The sequence below is a fragment of the Metarhizium brunneum genome, chromosome 5, assembly GCF_013426205.1.
Source record: "Metarhizium brunneum chromosome 5, complete sequence".
NCBI classification, from domain to species: domain Eukaryota; kingdom Fungi; phylum Ascomycota; class Sordariomycetes; order Hypocreales; family Clavicipitaceae; genus Metarhizium; species Metarhizium brunneum.
Genome location: NC_089426.1, coordinates 1,599,384 through 1,613,956, shown reverse-complemented (window position 1 = coordinate 1,613,956; position 14,573 = coordinate 1,599,384). Strand labels below are relative to the sequence as shown.

Sequence of the window (14,573 nt, the reverse complement as noted above, 5' to 3'; positions counted from 1 at the left end):
ACCGGCAGTCCACACAGTCTGTTCAATTATTTGACAAGTCTGGTCGTGGTACAGAAACTCGTTTGCGCCCAGCCAATCAGGTCATGGATACGCCAAAATTGAGAGATTGTATTCTGCCATGCAACTCCCAGACCCCAGCCTCACCGCCTGCTGCGTGTGTATGGCATGCACCAAGACTCGGGACCCACTATGCAGGCCGTACCAGCCCCAATAGCGAAACAGTTCTGAAAGTTCAGGCACGAGGCTTGACTTGTCCATCTTCTTGTCGATTCCATCTTGTCGCGGCGCTCAACCTCTGACCGCCTCGACATCTTGCCACCTGGTTACTCTTTACTCTTTTCTTCCACCCTTTCTTTCCAACTAGTCTACTTTTCAGTTTATACTTGCATTCTTGCTTTTTTGTCTAGTTCGGGTTCATCTTAGAGTCTTTGTGTCTTTGTTGGAGTCTTTAGATTTGCGGTTGCGTACCTCTTCTTCCAAGATTGGACCGTCTACGCGCTCTTCATTACTCCAAGCGGTGGTTCGAATATCAACGACACAGATACCCTACTTGATCTCGTATCGGAACCCTTGCGATGCAATTGCTTGAACCCTCCGTTCAATACTGATATACAGACAAGTGTTCTGTCGGTAGCGCCGCAAGCTGCAGCTACTCCAACCGATCCAGTCGTCATGTCTGGTTACGGCTACGGTCCGCCTCCTCCGCCTCCTCCACCGTCAAGTTCCGGTTACTCGTCGCATCCGAGCGTTTCATATCCTCACAAAGGTCCAAATAGGGGAGGCGGGGGATTTCAAGGTTCTCGGGGTCGCGGCGGCCAGTATCCCCGTTCTCGAGACCATCATGGACCTTCTCAGGCTCCGTTCGAATATTCGCGTCAACCCTATCCACCACATCATCAGGCCTCCTACAGCGGCGCACATGCTCCTGTAGGCAGTTATCCGCCTCATCCGCCTTATCCGCCACAGTGGCCTGGTGAACATGCCGCTCATGCACCTCACGGCACACATCCCCATGCCCCTGCACCCTTGTCTACTTCCAACTACCACCCAGGTTATGGCCCTCAAGCATATCCAACAACTTCCCAGCATGCGCAACCGCCATCATATGCCTCCACACAACCATATGGGCAGCCATATCAGGTCCACCCAGTTCAAACTCCTTCGCATTGGAGTCCACAGGGTCCTCCTCAGCCCTCACATTACCCCAACAGTCGCGGACGTGGAGGGTATGGCGATCGTGGAGGCCCAAAGCCGCCCGGGACGGAACATGTTCGTCATGGGTACCTGCATGATCCTTTACCACCGGCTGTAGTGCCATATGACCAGTCATACCCTCATAATCCCCGTGCTCCTCGTGTTCCTCTATCGCCGTTTCCATATCCCGGCCATCACCCAAGGAGAGGCCGAGGCGGCGGGAATAAAGATGGCTTCCGCGGCCGCAGTGGTCATCAATCCAATCACTACAATAAAAACCGCACTGGCAAGCAGCACAACAGTGACAGTAATAAGCCTAAGACAGATACTCCCTCGGTTGGAAAGAAGAAGAAACGTAAGGTGAACACTCTCGGCCTAACTCCAGGAGTAGAATCAGAAACCGAAGATGATGAGGGTGAGGAGAAGATCCTCACAGATTTGATTGGTGCAGAAACCCTTCAGTAAGTCAAACTACCATCCTGCTGTTTTCATCATGTACTAACAGTCGAACAGAATTAGTGACGTTGCTGCGTTCTTGGCTGAACGACGGAGGAATTATCCTACAAAAGCGCGAATGGAGGCAAAGAAAGCTGCCGAGTTGGCGCAAAAGGACCAAGCCAAGACGGCAGAACTCGAAAAGCAGGCGGACAAGCTGAGGAAGCAGCTCCGTAAGGTTGAGTTCTCCATCAAGCGAAAGCGAGAGCAAGGGGACGAAGGAGATGAGATGAGGGACCCATCTGATGACTCGGACGACGAGAAGCCAGAAGTTATGTCTTCTCGAGTACAGACCGCACAACCACCCCCTTCTGCCAAGAAGGCGGATATAAGCCGTCATTGCAAGTATTACTCCACTGGCGGTACATGTGGGAAGAAAGGCAAGTGCCGTTTCGTTCACGATCCTGAGGTTAGGGAAGCAGCGATCAAGGAGCGTGAGGCCAATAATGGCCGCCTGACCATTCAGCAACGTTTGATTCTGAATGACAAGGACCAGGAGGACCTAGCCGTTCTTCAATCCATCAATTACCTGCGACAAATGGGTATCATGGCATCTACATCTAATGGAGCCGATGAGAAAGAGGGAACCCGGGAGGAAGAGACGGGGCTGGACAATGATAAGGACGGCACCCAGACCAACGTGGCGCCAGTGCCTGCGACGTCTCGGTCAAGTCTACTTCCTGCTGCTCCAGCCTCTTTGCCCCCTCCACCTGCCAAGAGAGAAACTACGCCACGTCAAAATAACCCTCAGCCTGCAACTCTCCCTAGTGCTGACAGTGCCAGCGATCCAGGGGTGAAGCACTATGAAGGTTGGCTTTTACAACCGTACGGTAGTTCGAATGGTGAGAAGTCCAAGACGGACGATCTACCTTGATGTAGATTATGTATTATTTGATAACCAAAGTGTGTTAATGGTATTTCTGTCATGTCTGTAGAGTTTCTCGGTGGTTTTACGTGGATCCTGATTATAGCAACTGCAATATGGATGTACCCATGTACATACATGCATACGCTCATGTATGTACGTATATCCCTATACAAGTCAGCGACTAAGGGGACGGGCCACTAAGTTGCCAACGGGTAGTAGTAGACACTCTTAATTTGGACGCCCAACTTCAGTCAGTGGATGAAATCTCGTGCCAAAGGTGCAGTTTTGTTCTTCTGAAGCAGACACACGAGGATAGGAGCCATGACTTGTCAAATGTTGTCATTCTACTATCTTAATCCAACCGCTCTGATATCAGCCCTCATGAATGCTAGCTTAAAGTGATGATGGATAACAAACTGAGAAATTATACAAAACTCCGTCGCTAATGACTATGCCACCAAAGACGTTGCAAAGGCCCATCTGAAACGCCATCTTGTCCAACTTCCAACTTTCACACTTCCTAGTTGTGAATAAACAAAGAAAGCACTTTGATATCCTGCGGAAATATCACATTGCTCCATCGTCCGAACCTACCGTCTCCTTGCGCGAAGTGCCTCGAGGGCTTTACGTTTCCGATCTTCCTTGGCTGCTTTGAGAGTCTTCTCTAGACGCTCTTCATCTTGGTCCTCCCTGCGTCCGATGAACTCGGCGCGGCGTTCTTCCTTGTCGAGTTCATCTAGGCCGGCTTCCATATCGGAGGAACCTTCCGAGTCGTAGTCGTACCGAGGACCCCCTTCGTCTTCCTCATCGTCGTACTCGATGAAATCGTCTAGCTCCTCGTCGTAATCGTCTTCATACGAGTTCTTGGAAGTGCTGTGTCGGGTGGCGTTGAGCAACGCTCCACCGCGAGGTACATCTTTCTTCCGGGCTGGATTTCCTGGCTTCGGCCTCGCCGTTCCTGTGTAACCTGTCGTGGCTTGGGCTGCCTTCTTGACCTTCTTGGCTGCCTCTTCCTCTGCTGCAGCAGCAGCGGCCGCTTTGCCACGAGCTGCAGGGACACGGGCACCGGCGCCCGGACGGGTGTCTATCGGACGACCTGGCGGCCGTTTGTGGCCGTTGACGCCATTGCGCTGACCAGGCTTTGATGTTCCGACGTATCCACCCACGTTTCGTCCCTTGGAGGACGTCGCGGGGGGTGGTTCGTCCCGAGCCTTCTTGATAGCGCCCTTCTCGACCTTCTTGTGTTGGATCTTGCCCACTTGCCCCATGGTAGCTTGAGCCCGTTGTCCACGGGCCAAAATCTCGGCAAATGATCCCTTCTTCGGCGGTGCTTTGGGTGCGGCGGCCGCAGGTGATGGCGCAGGTCGACTTGGAAGACCCGGTTTCGTGGACTTGGGTGGCTTGGATGCCGAACCGGCCACTTTGCTGCCAGGCGTGTTTCCCGGCCTTGCACTTCCAGTATACGGCTGTTGAAGGTTCGACCTGTCACCAGACGACCTTGATGTCTGACCAACACCACCAGACGAGGCCATCACACGTGATGTCTTTGAGCCATCTCCACGCAGATCGTCATTAGGTTTGCGTTTACTCGGAATCGAGTCGGTCCTTTTGAGTCCTGGGCCGGACGCGGCAGTCGACTTGCCGCCGCTGATTTGGGCTAACAAGTCTCCGATCTATATTTTGAAATGTCAGCTGAGCTGTCCCATGAGAAATCGAGAACATCTTGGATGGGGTGGAGCCTACCGGCATTGTAGCTGCCTTACCGGAAGTTCTCCCAGGTGGACACGAGCCAGTAGATGATAACCTGGCCTCTGTCGTAAGAGACTTGAATGTGATGATATTATGTGTCCCTCTGCTCTCTTGCCTTCTCTCCCGCAGCAGGCAAGCGTTGGTATTTATGTAACGCGAGGCATGGAAGATGTGGCGGGAGCCAACAAGTCTAATCTCGTTAAGCCAGCTGTTGGGTGAATCAACCTTTCTTAGTAAACCAAACGAATGCGAGGGGTTGGCAAAGTTCGGGTTTCAAAAACGGCGACGCACTGCTGCAGTAGAGAAAGATTCAGAAAAGGGGAGGATGTCGGTGCAAGCTTCGATAAGCCACACTACAGGAAAAGGAGAAGCAAACAAAAAGGAAGATGCGCTGGCAGAGAGCTGCAGCAGCACGCTCCATGACAATGCGCTTGGGGGCAAAAAAAAAAGGCGAATAAAATACGCCACAATTCTCGGACGATAATCGGGCACGTGATGCCTGACTCTTTGTGAGGAGATCGGGATGTCTGTGGCGGTGTGGAGCAAGATGAAAATGTGGCTGGTGAGAAACATGCCCATCATGGGTTTTGGCCAGTCAGGTACGTACCGCTATCGGCGCCCCCACATCAATCCAAGTTCGCCCTAAGAATTTCCTCGCTAATCACGTTTTTGTCGCCCACAGGTTTGCAAAATTGGCATGCCACTTTTGTGCGGCTCCGCCAACCTTTCAACTTGTTCAACTCCAACCATAACCTCACCGAACTCGAAGGCTTCAGTCTCCGCCCAACTTGCGGTTAAATTGATTGATTTCTCGTGTTTCTTTGACACTTAACCTGTGAGTCCAAACCGTCCCAATATAGCACGAGTCCATTATCAATTCTGGCGCATTGCTCCCCTCGCGGTAATCACATATTGCTTGAAAGTCGAGCTCAAAGTCTGACAAGTTTTCTATAATAGTCACCACATTCAAAATGAAGCACCTCGCCGCTTACCTCCTCCTCGGCCTCGCTGGCAACAACTCTCCTTCGGCCAAGGACATTAAGAACGTCCTCTCCGCCGTCGGTATTGAGGCTGACGATGACCGCCTGAAGACTCTCCTCTCCGAGCTTGAGGGCAAGGACGTCTCCGAGGTATGAACCAATTCTTATATGCCCTGGCACCCAGTTTAGCCATGTTATACTAACCATTTCCACAGCTCATTGCTGCCGGTTCCGAGAAGCTTGCTTCCGTTCCCTCTGGCGGTGCTGGCGGTGCCGCCGCTGCTGGTGGCGCTGCCGCCGGTGGTGCTGCTGCCGAGGAGAAGGCCGAGGAAAAGGAGGAGGAGAAGGAGGAGTCCGATGAGGACATGGGCTTCGGTCTCTTCGACTAAGCGGTTTCTGCGGACAAGCCTGCAGGGTTACGACGTCGCACGAATTTCGGAAAAGTTCAGGTCGGGGAGTGCCACGGTTCTTCAATGTCTCTGGCGTAGGGGGATTGGGCCCGTGGATTGGGCTGGCGTGCGGTTTTTATAACACGGGCGTGATAGACCTCGGTCCATGGAATTTACGACTGGCAATTTTCTGAAATTATTTCCCTATTTCGATGCATGTGATGAAACCTATGTGATGATGATTACATTCTGCCCCCCTTTCCCCCAATATTAAGGTACCGTGCCAGATGAATCCCAACGCCTCGCTAATGCAACAAATTAGATGCAATGGAAATAAAAATACAATCAAGACTCTCCGCTACCGCTTCATCCACGATGACGGCCGATAAGACGCCTCCTCCTCTCCTGTCCACGAAAATCTCGGCGGCAAATGAGCATCTGCCATGGTAGCAGGATAACTCGGCAGCGGCGTATTTCCAGGATCTGGCGTCGTGGGTAATTCTGCGGGCGGCTGCCACTGCGGAGCGCCTTGATGGCCCTGCATTGTCGGATATCCCACAGGAGACATGTACGTGGCTGTAGGCGAAACCTGGCTGTAAAGCATGTCAGTGACTGGGAACACCAATATCGACAATTCACCGGGACATAACATACCAAGTGTGCTGAGCGCCGTCCCATGTCTGGGGGTCCATTGGGGAGACGGCATCGTTTTGGCTGTTTGCCATGGTGCTCGTCGACGTCCAAGACTGCCCCCGTTGCAGTACCGGGACTTGCGGCTGCTCAGGCTGCTTGGGTATCTTGAGCAGCCAAGGGGGATACGCCTCGTACACCATTGTGGACTTGGGCCATTTCTGTTCCTCCACGGCTGACAAGACGTTTGTCGTGCAACGCTTGCACCTGATGCAGAAAACTGCCACCGACGCAACTACCAGAACCACTACGGATGCTGCCACTCCCACGGCGATGACCACCAAGCAAATCCCGCCATACGAGTCTTTTCTCTCACTCTGCGGGTTGAACCAGGCGTTTGCGGCGGTGCCTACCATGCGCATGCTCGTGTGCCTTGGCAGCAGTGCAGGCGTTGTCAGAGACCCGGCCGCGTCTCGAATCTGTATATACTTGAGCGGTTAGTAACAGGCCCGAGACTCTCAGGGATCCAAGTATCTCACCTCGTTCTCTAGTATTCTGCGTGGCACAACATCGTATGTTGTTTCTGAAGCCGGCAATGAAGATATTAAAGGTAGCAGGCTTGTATGTGATACAGAATGGTCACTTGTAGACAATCCATTCGCATGGGCCGCATCTCCCAGCACAGCAATGGAGAGCAGCAACTGCACGAGTAAAGTAAAAGCCGCCATGTTGCTCCGCGCCAGCGCCAACTATAAGCGACCTGGGTATGGGTTTTGAAAAAATGAGACTTGCTGAAGGTAATTAACAGAAGAGAAAAACGCACAAAGCTACACTCTCGACGCGGAATCCAGAACCGCCATCGTGTTGGCAGCAAAGCAGACTTGGACTTATATAACCTCAACGCTCTCTCGCTTAATCCACCATCCCCCTCCCCTGGTCTTCCTCGAGGCATCCAGATTCCCAGAGAGAGGAGAAATCCACATGGTCAACGCGCAGTTTCACACCTTTGATTGGTTTCAGAGTCCCCAAGTACATGCATATGAAGCCCTTCCCAACGGTCGCCAGGAACCAGTGCCGTGGGGGAGGCAACTCATCAGCCTTCTTCCCTTTGTTACGGGCCCTAGTCGTGAGGAAGCTCAGACCAGCAGCCAGCAACAAAGCCGGAAACGGCAAGTCGACTAGCCTCGTTTCGAGGCGTCTTAATTCCCGCGTGGGCGCTTGTTCAGCCAGGACGGATACATACGTACGTACGTACATATGCGCAAGCGGGACCGGTGCATGGCATGAACCGCGTGGAGAGGGACCCGGGGGGAAGGGAAGTGGGCTTTGCATTGCATTGCAGCCACGGCTCCATGGATCGTGAGATTGCCGGATGGGGGTTTTCGAGGCCCCATTCGAGACGAGGGGGCTGGGATGAATTGCGCCGCGGGACAATGTCTGGTGTTGATGGGATCGTGATACGGGGTCTCAGGAACAGGCAGGAGGGGGACGGTGATGGGCGACATGACCAGACGCGCGCAAGTATACGGACAGCCTCGTGGCCACGGAGGTGCCCTGTCTACGAGTATTTGATATCACCGTAGGCTGTATATTCCACGACAGCCTCGTCTTCCGTTTCGTCACACCACCACGGACAAGCCTGCACGCTGGACATGGCGAACCAACAAACGACATAGTGCCGCATCCCGCTGCTATTACGCCGGCCACGCTCCGAATCGTCTCAACCCCCATGCTCAAACCTCCACGAACTCTCTCGGCCCCCGGGGCGGATCGCCAAGATCAAATGTTTCATCCTGCAACCAGCAACAAAGGCCTGCTGTGGAACAATCCTCACATCTTCAATCTAGGCAAACACATTGCCACCCACGGGAAGGGGGTTCTAGACAATCTGGCAACAGGAAACGCAAAGGCTCACGTTCCCAAACGTCGCTGGAGCCGAAGCCAAGGCTGAGGTTGGACGTGCCTCATCCGCCGCCACTGTGGACATGCGTCCCTAAAAATACAGGAATTTGGGCTTCTATCCCTCGACGCCTCTGTATGGGAAAACAATGCCGCGTCCCACCTCGTCCAGACAGCCGCCAAAGCTGCGAGCACTTTATCTTGCCGCGCCCAGATCACCCAGGGGCCCCCGAGCCGACAGCCCGGTTACGGGGGAAACCCGTGGGAGCAGTTGCAGGGATACTAATTAATTGCCCGAAACGAGAAGCAATAAAAAGAAAGAGGCGGGGATCCCCACGAGACAAGTCTGGGAAGTGCGAAATGGGAGCATGTCTAGGCGTGGGAAGGAAACTCGTTGTAGGTGAAGCCGCCGTCTTCATGTGGTCATGTTGGTCGTCGAGCTTCTTTGTTTGGCGAGGCGAGTGTAGATTATTTTCCGAGGCCCTTGAGGGATTGCAGACAAAGAAGATTATTCGATCCGAGCGTGGCCCTCGTGCCTGCGCCATCAAGTTTGACATGCTGGGACTCGAAGCGAAGCAACTTGGGCGATTAGCCTGGATCGCGGACGAGACAGAGTGTTTGCACACTCGGCTATACTGTTGTAGCGGCTGGATTTGCCTTATGCGGCGGAAAACTAGGCGATTTAAAATATCACATCCTGTGAATCACTGTTACTTGCGGAGCCTTTGGTTGCAGGTTCTCGGATAGGCCAAGTTGTGCGTACACGCTGGAGTTTGAAAGAGAATCGCAACCAACACTTGACGGGACGAAAGTGTTAGGGTCGAAGCTGTGTACCCCATAAGACAAGTTAGTGTGTAGTATTCTGTTCAACACATTATTAGCATCTCAAGAGTCTTTCGGCATAATTTGCCACGCAATGGCTACCAACCGAATTTTATTGCAAGTGTCTATATGTCACCTGCTCTATCCTCTATATGATATTCATAGTACAACGAATTCATTGCGTCTTCGTCTTTGGCGACTGCCATGCCACAAGGCCACTGTCTACCAGCAACTTCCAGAAACACCACAAGTAACACAGCATAAAACCGGCGCAACCGACACCGACATTGGCCACCACCCATAGATCCGGTTTATCAGCGGGCGGGGGCACAATGGCGTTGACGACATGCCAAACGCCCATGAATATATAGAAGCAAGAATGAATAATAGCAACTGCCCACTGCTTGGGCGCAGGCCCGGCCTCCATGAACGGAGCGGTCCAGCATGTCGGGGGCAGTCCGACTAGGTATGCCCATAACAGCGTCAAAACAGTATATGGCACGGCTAGATCTACCCTGCTGAGCAATGGGAACATCGTCCAAGCCCCGAGAAGGTTGGCGAACCCAACCCATGATCGCGTGTCGCCGTTGAGTCCCTGTTTTCCAGCCAGCAGCAGAGTCATTGGCATCAAAGGAAGGAGGACACTCTTCTCATGGACTTGGTAGCTGAACAAGAAAAAACCCCAGGCAGTGGCAGCAAACGCCAACGGCAGCAGCTTCTTATCTGGCCGGATAAAGAGGACCAGATTCGGTGGGATAATGGACAGGAGCGTGGCACCGAGAGCAGCCTTCTGCAACAGGTCGGTGGGGAGATTGCGAAGTTTAACGACGACATTCATAGCGCACCAGAAATTGGCTACTTTGTCCTCGAACAATCCTCTGGAGAAGGGGAAGATACGGTGGACCATCTGAATCATTTGCTCTATTATAGCATAAAGAGCAGAGCGGGTATCAAGATATTGGGCAACAAAAGGGAACAGTGGAAGCGGTGGCGGCGGTCCGTCCACATCAGGCCATGAGTCGATTCCTCGGTGCCTATCGTACAGTGTGCCGATAACCAGGGGCAGGACCAGAACTGCAAATGAGGCAATCGTAACCAGACCAATGCCAGTGAGTCGCATTATGTTGATTCTTGGCTGGACACATTTGCCCAAGAGGTAGGCAAACACGGAGAAGGCATAATAAAGGGCCATTTGTTTGAAGCCAAGCGCGGCCACAAAAAAGACGGCGGCCCATTTGTATCTTTCGGCCAACATGCTGTTAATGCTGGCGAGAACAAGACCCAGCATAACTGTATTGTATTGAAAGTGGACATGGTCAACGAGGATCGTGGCGGGCTGCATTAAAATAGCAACAAGGGCGACGGAACTGGTCCAGGTAGCCACGCCACTCAGTCTGCTGTATCGTCGAGCAAAGACGACAGCGGCGGGGATATAAATAAGATATTCGGAGATGATGACGGTTGCCCTCATGAAAATCTTGAGGGTTGGGTCATCGGAGCCTCGAGAGGTAAAGAGTGCGAACCAAGCAGGCTCAATCAAGCACCCAATCTTGCCCATGAGCCAGCTGTGGTATGCCGTAAGAGGCGGATAATCGAGCCCCCACCATTGCAGGTCGTGGAAATACCACTGTGAGATGGGAAGGTGAGCCGTCACCTCCATCCAGTGTCGTTGCGCTTCGTAGTCACCGAACATGGGAGGGCGTTGGAAGCCTGCGCAGTTAGTCTCGCACCACGCGGGTTCAACCATGTAGTTTGCATTGCGTCAGCTCACCAGAATACCCCCAGAGTCCTGCGGCCCATCGAAACAAGCCAACTACCATCAAAATCACCGGCAACACCTCCCATTGTGTAGACGACGTCCGGGCCGGCCACATAAACGCCGCCAGGGGGAAGGACGGCGCTCGAACCAAAGCTTCAGGTCTCGCCCGGGCAGGCTTGTCGCTGCCATTGCCCTGCTTGAGCTTGCGCCTGGGCTTGTGAGGTGAAGGACTTGCCCCTGCCATGGTGACGGCGACGGCGCAGACGGGGTCAATGAGGGACGGCACTCGTGATGCTCATCTGGAGAAGGGGTGGTGGTCGGAGCACGATGAATGTGGCTTCATGGATGATTGATGTGGGTGGAGCTCGTGCCTTGCTGGTCTTCAAATGCCTGGTTGGATCCGGTCCTCTGGTCAAGCTGTTCAATGCGCGCCGCACACAGCAGCAAAATGTCCGGTGCTTCTAGAAGCAGCTCAAGCTCCGGACGACGAACGACGTAGTGCGCATAGTGCGAGCTGCTCCCCCAGAAACGGTGCAACTCGCATCAATCCTGAGAGGCCAAGACTTTGCATTCCCACCACGCCAATAGGAGACCCTTTGCCTCGCCTTCGCTCTCGATGTTGTCCGAATTTCTGAGCCTCGTTAACCACCGGCAGAGGCGCCCTCCATAAATCTGCCTCGCCCAAAATGCCCTTTCCCTTTGTTCTCCCCACGACATCCTCATTCTCTTTCTCCTCATGTTTCAGCTGTGATTCACACCCCTCGCTGCCATTGACCGCCAGTGGCCAACGAGGGGTCGTGAGAGATGCCCTGAAGAAGCACAAACGATCGCCGCCGAATACACGCATTCGAAGTCTAGCCGCCGTCATCTCCAGCATCGACGGCTATCTGCCGTATCTGCTCGCCGTGGACGCCGGTGTGAGCTCACAGTGCTTGGACGGTGGTGAGGTCATAAGCGTTGTCTTGAAGACGGCGCCATCCATCAGCTGGAGGCCAACATTGTCCGGCGACATTGTCCCCGGTAGAGAAAGACCCCGTGTAAAGATCACCTCGTTGGAGTATGAAATATTTTTTGTCTTGTCTTCGCTGGCATATGCGTATACCTTGACAGCCAGGTCGACGTTGCAGCCGTTGTACATGACCACGACGAGTTTCTTGGGCACCAAAGAGAGGACAACTGCCATCACTGCGGCTACAAAGCACCTACTTGACGCCGCGTCAATCTACGACTACCTCTCGTTACGGAGCGAGCAAATCTCCAGCACGGCACCATGCGCAGATGTTGCGCCTACTACCGCGGGGGCGCTGTCGTCGCTAGCTCTGGCAGAAGCGACACTGCTAGCCGTGCTCAAAGATGATCCGTATCCGGCAGCGGTAGCCCAGGACCGTAACAAAACGGATAAGGAGTGGATGTTCAAGGCCCCCGATATTCCCAAAGTGCGAGCCCATCTTTTTGCTCGCCTTTGTCTCGCCGCGTCTGACCATGCAGCCAAGGCCTCCTCACTGCTACAATCTGCCGGCTCTGGCTCCAGCAAGGTGAACCCAGTGCTTCTGAAATACCTGGAGGACCTGCGTCGCACAAGTAGAGCAAAGGCCTGCCGATTTTTCGGCATCGACGCCGACCTAGGTGGGCAGACCGCCGAAGGCATTGGCTGGCTGCGGGTTGGTTTGCAGGAATTAGGTATCGAGGCCAAGGAGGCGAAAAAGGGCTTCAGTCTGAGCCGGTTGAAGAAGGATATAAGTGAAAAGCGGGAGGATCGTCGTGTGGAAAGGGAGACGGATTGGGGTTCGGATGCAGGTAGGCTTGAGGAGGCGAGGATCATTGAGTTGCTTGACGAAAAGTGGAACAAGATCAATGACACTGTCAGTATGCCACAGAAATCTTATCATTATTCGCGAGCTAACACGTTCCCTAGATGAACACCAAGGCCATCCCGCCAGTCAGCACTCTCCTGCCCAAAATGCCGTCTGGCCGAGAGATCCATACCGTCAAATCATATCAACCGCCTACGCTGGATCGAGATGTTTTGGAAGCCATGCGGTCATTGCCCGACAGAGAAGATGATCTCGGTGATATGAGCTCGGATGATGACGCCAAGGGACCGTCCGCACCGGCTGGCGCGTTCCCAGGGACATCAGCAGATTATGGCGTGAATCGCAGCGGCAGCGGGAACGCATACTATTAGCCATAATATCAGGGCTAACTTCACCTTACTCGATTCACTAATCATCATCTAACTATCCTGGCACGGTTCAACCCTTCGTGTGTTGCCACCACTACTCCTCTCACCAACCCGTCATCCACACACCATCCTAAGCATCAGTTGTAGCCGCCACCCGAACAGGCGCACTTGAGGTCCTCATCAAGCTTGGACGAGGTTTGATAATAGTCGAGGCCGATAATCGGGGGCACACCTAGACTGCTAAGCTGGGAAACAACCGTCTTAATAACATCTGCCCGCCCCCGTACCGCACGCCACATTTATTTTCGGCATCGGCGCAAATAGTCAGAGTCTTGCAGTCATCTACATCCCGGCAGTAGGCTGCGCGGAAGGAATGGACATGTGAGTTTTGGGCATGTGAGGTTTGGACGTGCGAGTCTTGGACGTATGAGTTGTGGACGCGCTAGTTCTTCGAGTTGTCGTGCATTTTGGACCGACAGGCGGTTGCTGATTGCATGGGTCATAACACCTTCATTTGGTCAGCCAAGTTGAGTAAATAGCAGGAACAGGAAGAACGAAATGTGTGATAACCCAACAACATATAAATGCTCTTATTTGGGACAAACGAAGAAAAGAGAAGGAGAATTCTTACTTTGCCCACATCTGTCCACAACCGTTGACCCCTTCAATACATACCGTGTTACACCGTCGTTGAGGACTCTCTGCATGGGGAGACGCGGCAACAACGCCTCCCAGGGCCAAAAGCCCTAGAGTGCATGTAAACTTCATCTTGTGTGGTCAAATCAAATTTTGTAGTAGCACACAAATGCATCAGAAAATGGGGTGCCTGGCACAAAGTGCAGGATCGACCAGACTTATATATCTCCCAGGGGCGAATCTACTATCAGACTCCCCGGACCAACATGAGCATCAAACTGGCTACACGCGCCGCAAAAACCTAAGAATCATCACATAACTAAATGGTGCTATGCCAACGAGTGATTCATTATCTGGGCCTCGTGTCTAGGCCGCTCAACCTACTAAGTAGCTTGTAAGCTTAATGTAGAAGCTGGCTAGCGAACTTATCTACCTACCTAAGGTAGCTAACAAATCTGTCCTTTCCAATTGTCACTTTCCAAGGTGGGTGGGTTCAATCGATGACATGTCCATATTCATGCCATCCATAGCTTCCAATCTCGACATACATACCACGTTGTAGCACGTGAACCAGCAACCCGAGTCCCGACTATTTCTTATCAAAGGGTGATCAAACAAGACGCGCCGGTTGCCCAGTCGATAAAGCGGTCCCGAAGCGGCGGCAAGCATACATATAGGGACGGAAACAACTCTTCGACCCTACGTCCTGCACGGTGATGATCGCACCTTTGTAGACATGTTCCACTGCGCGCGCGTGCTTCTTTGTCGGCGACGGTTTCCTCTCTCATCGCGCGATATTTCGATGAACCAGCTAGATTGTATTGCACAAGCCGTCAGCAACAAGAAGCGTTTCGATGCCAGATTTTGTACATCCACCAGATAATCTTGTCTTTTACTGCAATATCGTGTCAGACTCATTGCCACCTGCGCGGGAGTTGAGAACGACATCGGGAGCATACGGCGTTGAAGC

At 53.0% G+C, this 14,573-nt stretch overlaps 6 protein-coding genes across 6 annotated transcripts; 3 read left to right on the top strand and 3 right to left on the bottom strand.

Annotated features, from left to right (window-relative positions):
- Positions 1 to 672: 672 nt before the first annotated feature.
- On the top strand, positions 673 to 2,563 carry G6M90_00g085850 (uncharacterized protein; the record flags this gene model as incomplete). Its single annotated transcript, XM_014685658.1, has 2 exons — positions 673 to 1,655; positions 1,708 to 2,563. The coding sequence occupies 2 exons, from the start codon at positions 673 to 675 to the stop codon at positions 2,561 to 2,563; spliced, it is 1,839 nt and encodes a 612-aa protein (XP_014541144.1).
- Positions 2,564 to 3,147: 584 nt separating this feature from the next.
- G6M90_00g085840 (uncharacterized protein) lies at positions 3,148 to 4,306 on the bottom strand (the record flags this gene model as incomplete). Its single annotated transcript, XM_014685657.1, has 2 exons — positions 3,148 to 4,230; positions 4,301 to 4,306. 2 exons carry the CDS (start codon positions 4,304 to 4,306, stop codon positions 3,148 to 3,150), a joined length of 1,089 nt encoding a protein of 362 aa, XP_014541143.1.
- A 971-nt stretch (positions 4,307 to 5,277) lies between these two features.
- Positions 5,278 to 5,675, top strand: RLA2 (ribosomal protein P2; the record flags this gene model as incomplete). Its single annotated transcript, XM_014685656.1, has 2 exons — positions 5,278 to 5,436; positions 5,502 to 5,675. The coding sequence occupies 2 exons, from the start codon at positions 5,278 to 5,280 to the stop codon at positions 5,673 to 5,675; spliced, it is 333 nt and encodes a 110-aa protein (XP_014541142.1).
- Positions 5,676 to 6,033: 358 nt separating this feature from the next.
- On the bottom strand, positions 6,034 to 7,033 carry G6M90_00g085820 (uncharacterized protein; the record flags this gene model as incomplete). The annotated part of the gene is made up of 3 exons (XM_014685655.1): positions 6,034 to 6,268; positions 6,330 to 6,784; positions 6,845 to 7,033. 3 exons carry the CDS (start codon positions 7,031 to 7,033, stop codon positions 6,034 to 6,036), a joined length of 879 nt encoding a protein of 292 aa, XP_014541141.1.
- Positions 7,034 to 9,201: 2,168 nt separating this feature from the next.
- On the bottom strand, positions 9,202 to 11,029 carry G6M90_00g085810 (uncharacterized protein; the record flags this gene model as incomplete). Its single annotated transcript, XM_014685654.1, has 2 exons — positions 9,202 to 10,736; positions 10,798 to 11,029. The coding sequence occupies 2 exons, from the start codon at positions 11,027 to 11,029 to the stop codon at positions 9,202 to 9,204; spliced, it is 1,767 nt and encodes a 588-aa protein (XP_014541140.1).
- A 442-nt stretch (positions 11,030 to 11,471) lies between these two features.
- PALC (pH-response regulator protein palC) lies at positions 11,472 to 12,970 on the top strand (the record flags this gene model as incomplete). Its single annotated transcript, XM_014685653.1, has 2 exons — positions 11,472 to 12,647; positions 12,701 to 12,970. The coding sequence occupies 2 exons, from the start codon at positions 11,472 to 11,474 to the stop codon at positions 12,968 to 12,970; spliced, it is 1,446 nt and encodes a 481-aa protein (XP_014541139.1).
- Positions 12,971 to 14,573: the final 1,603 nt, after the last annotated feature.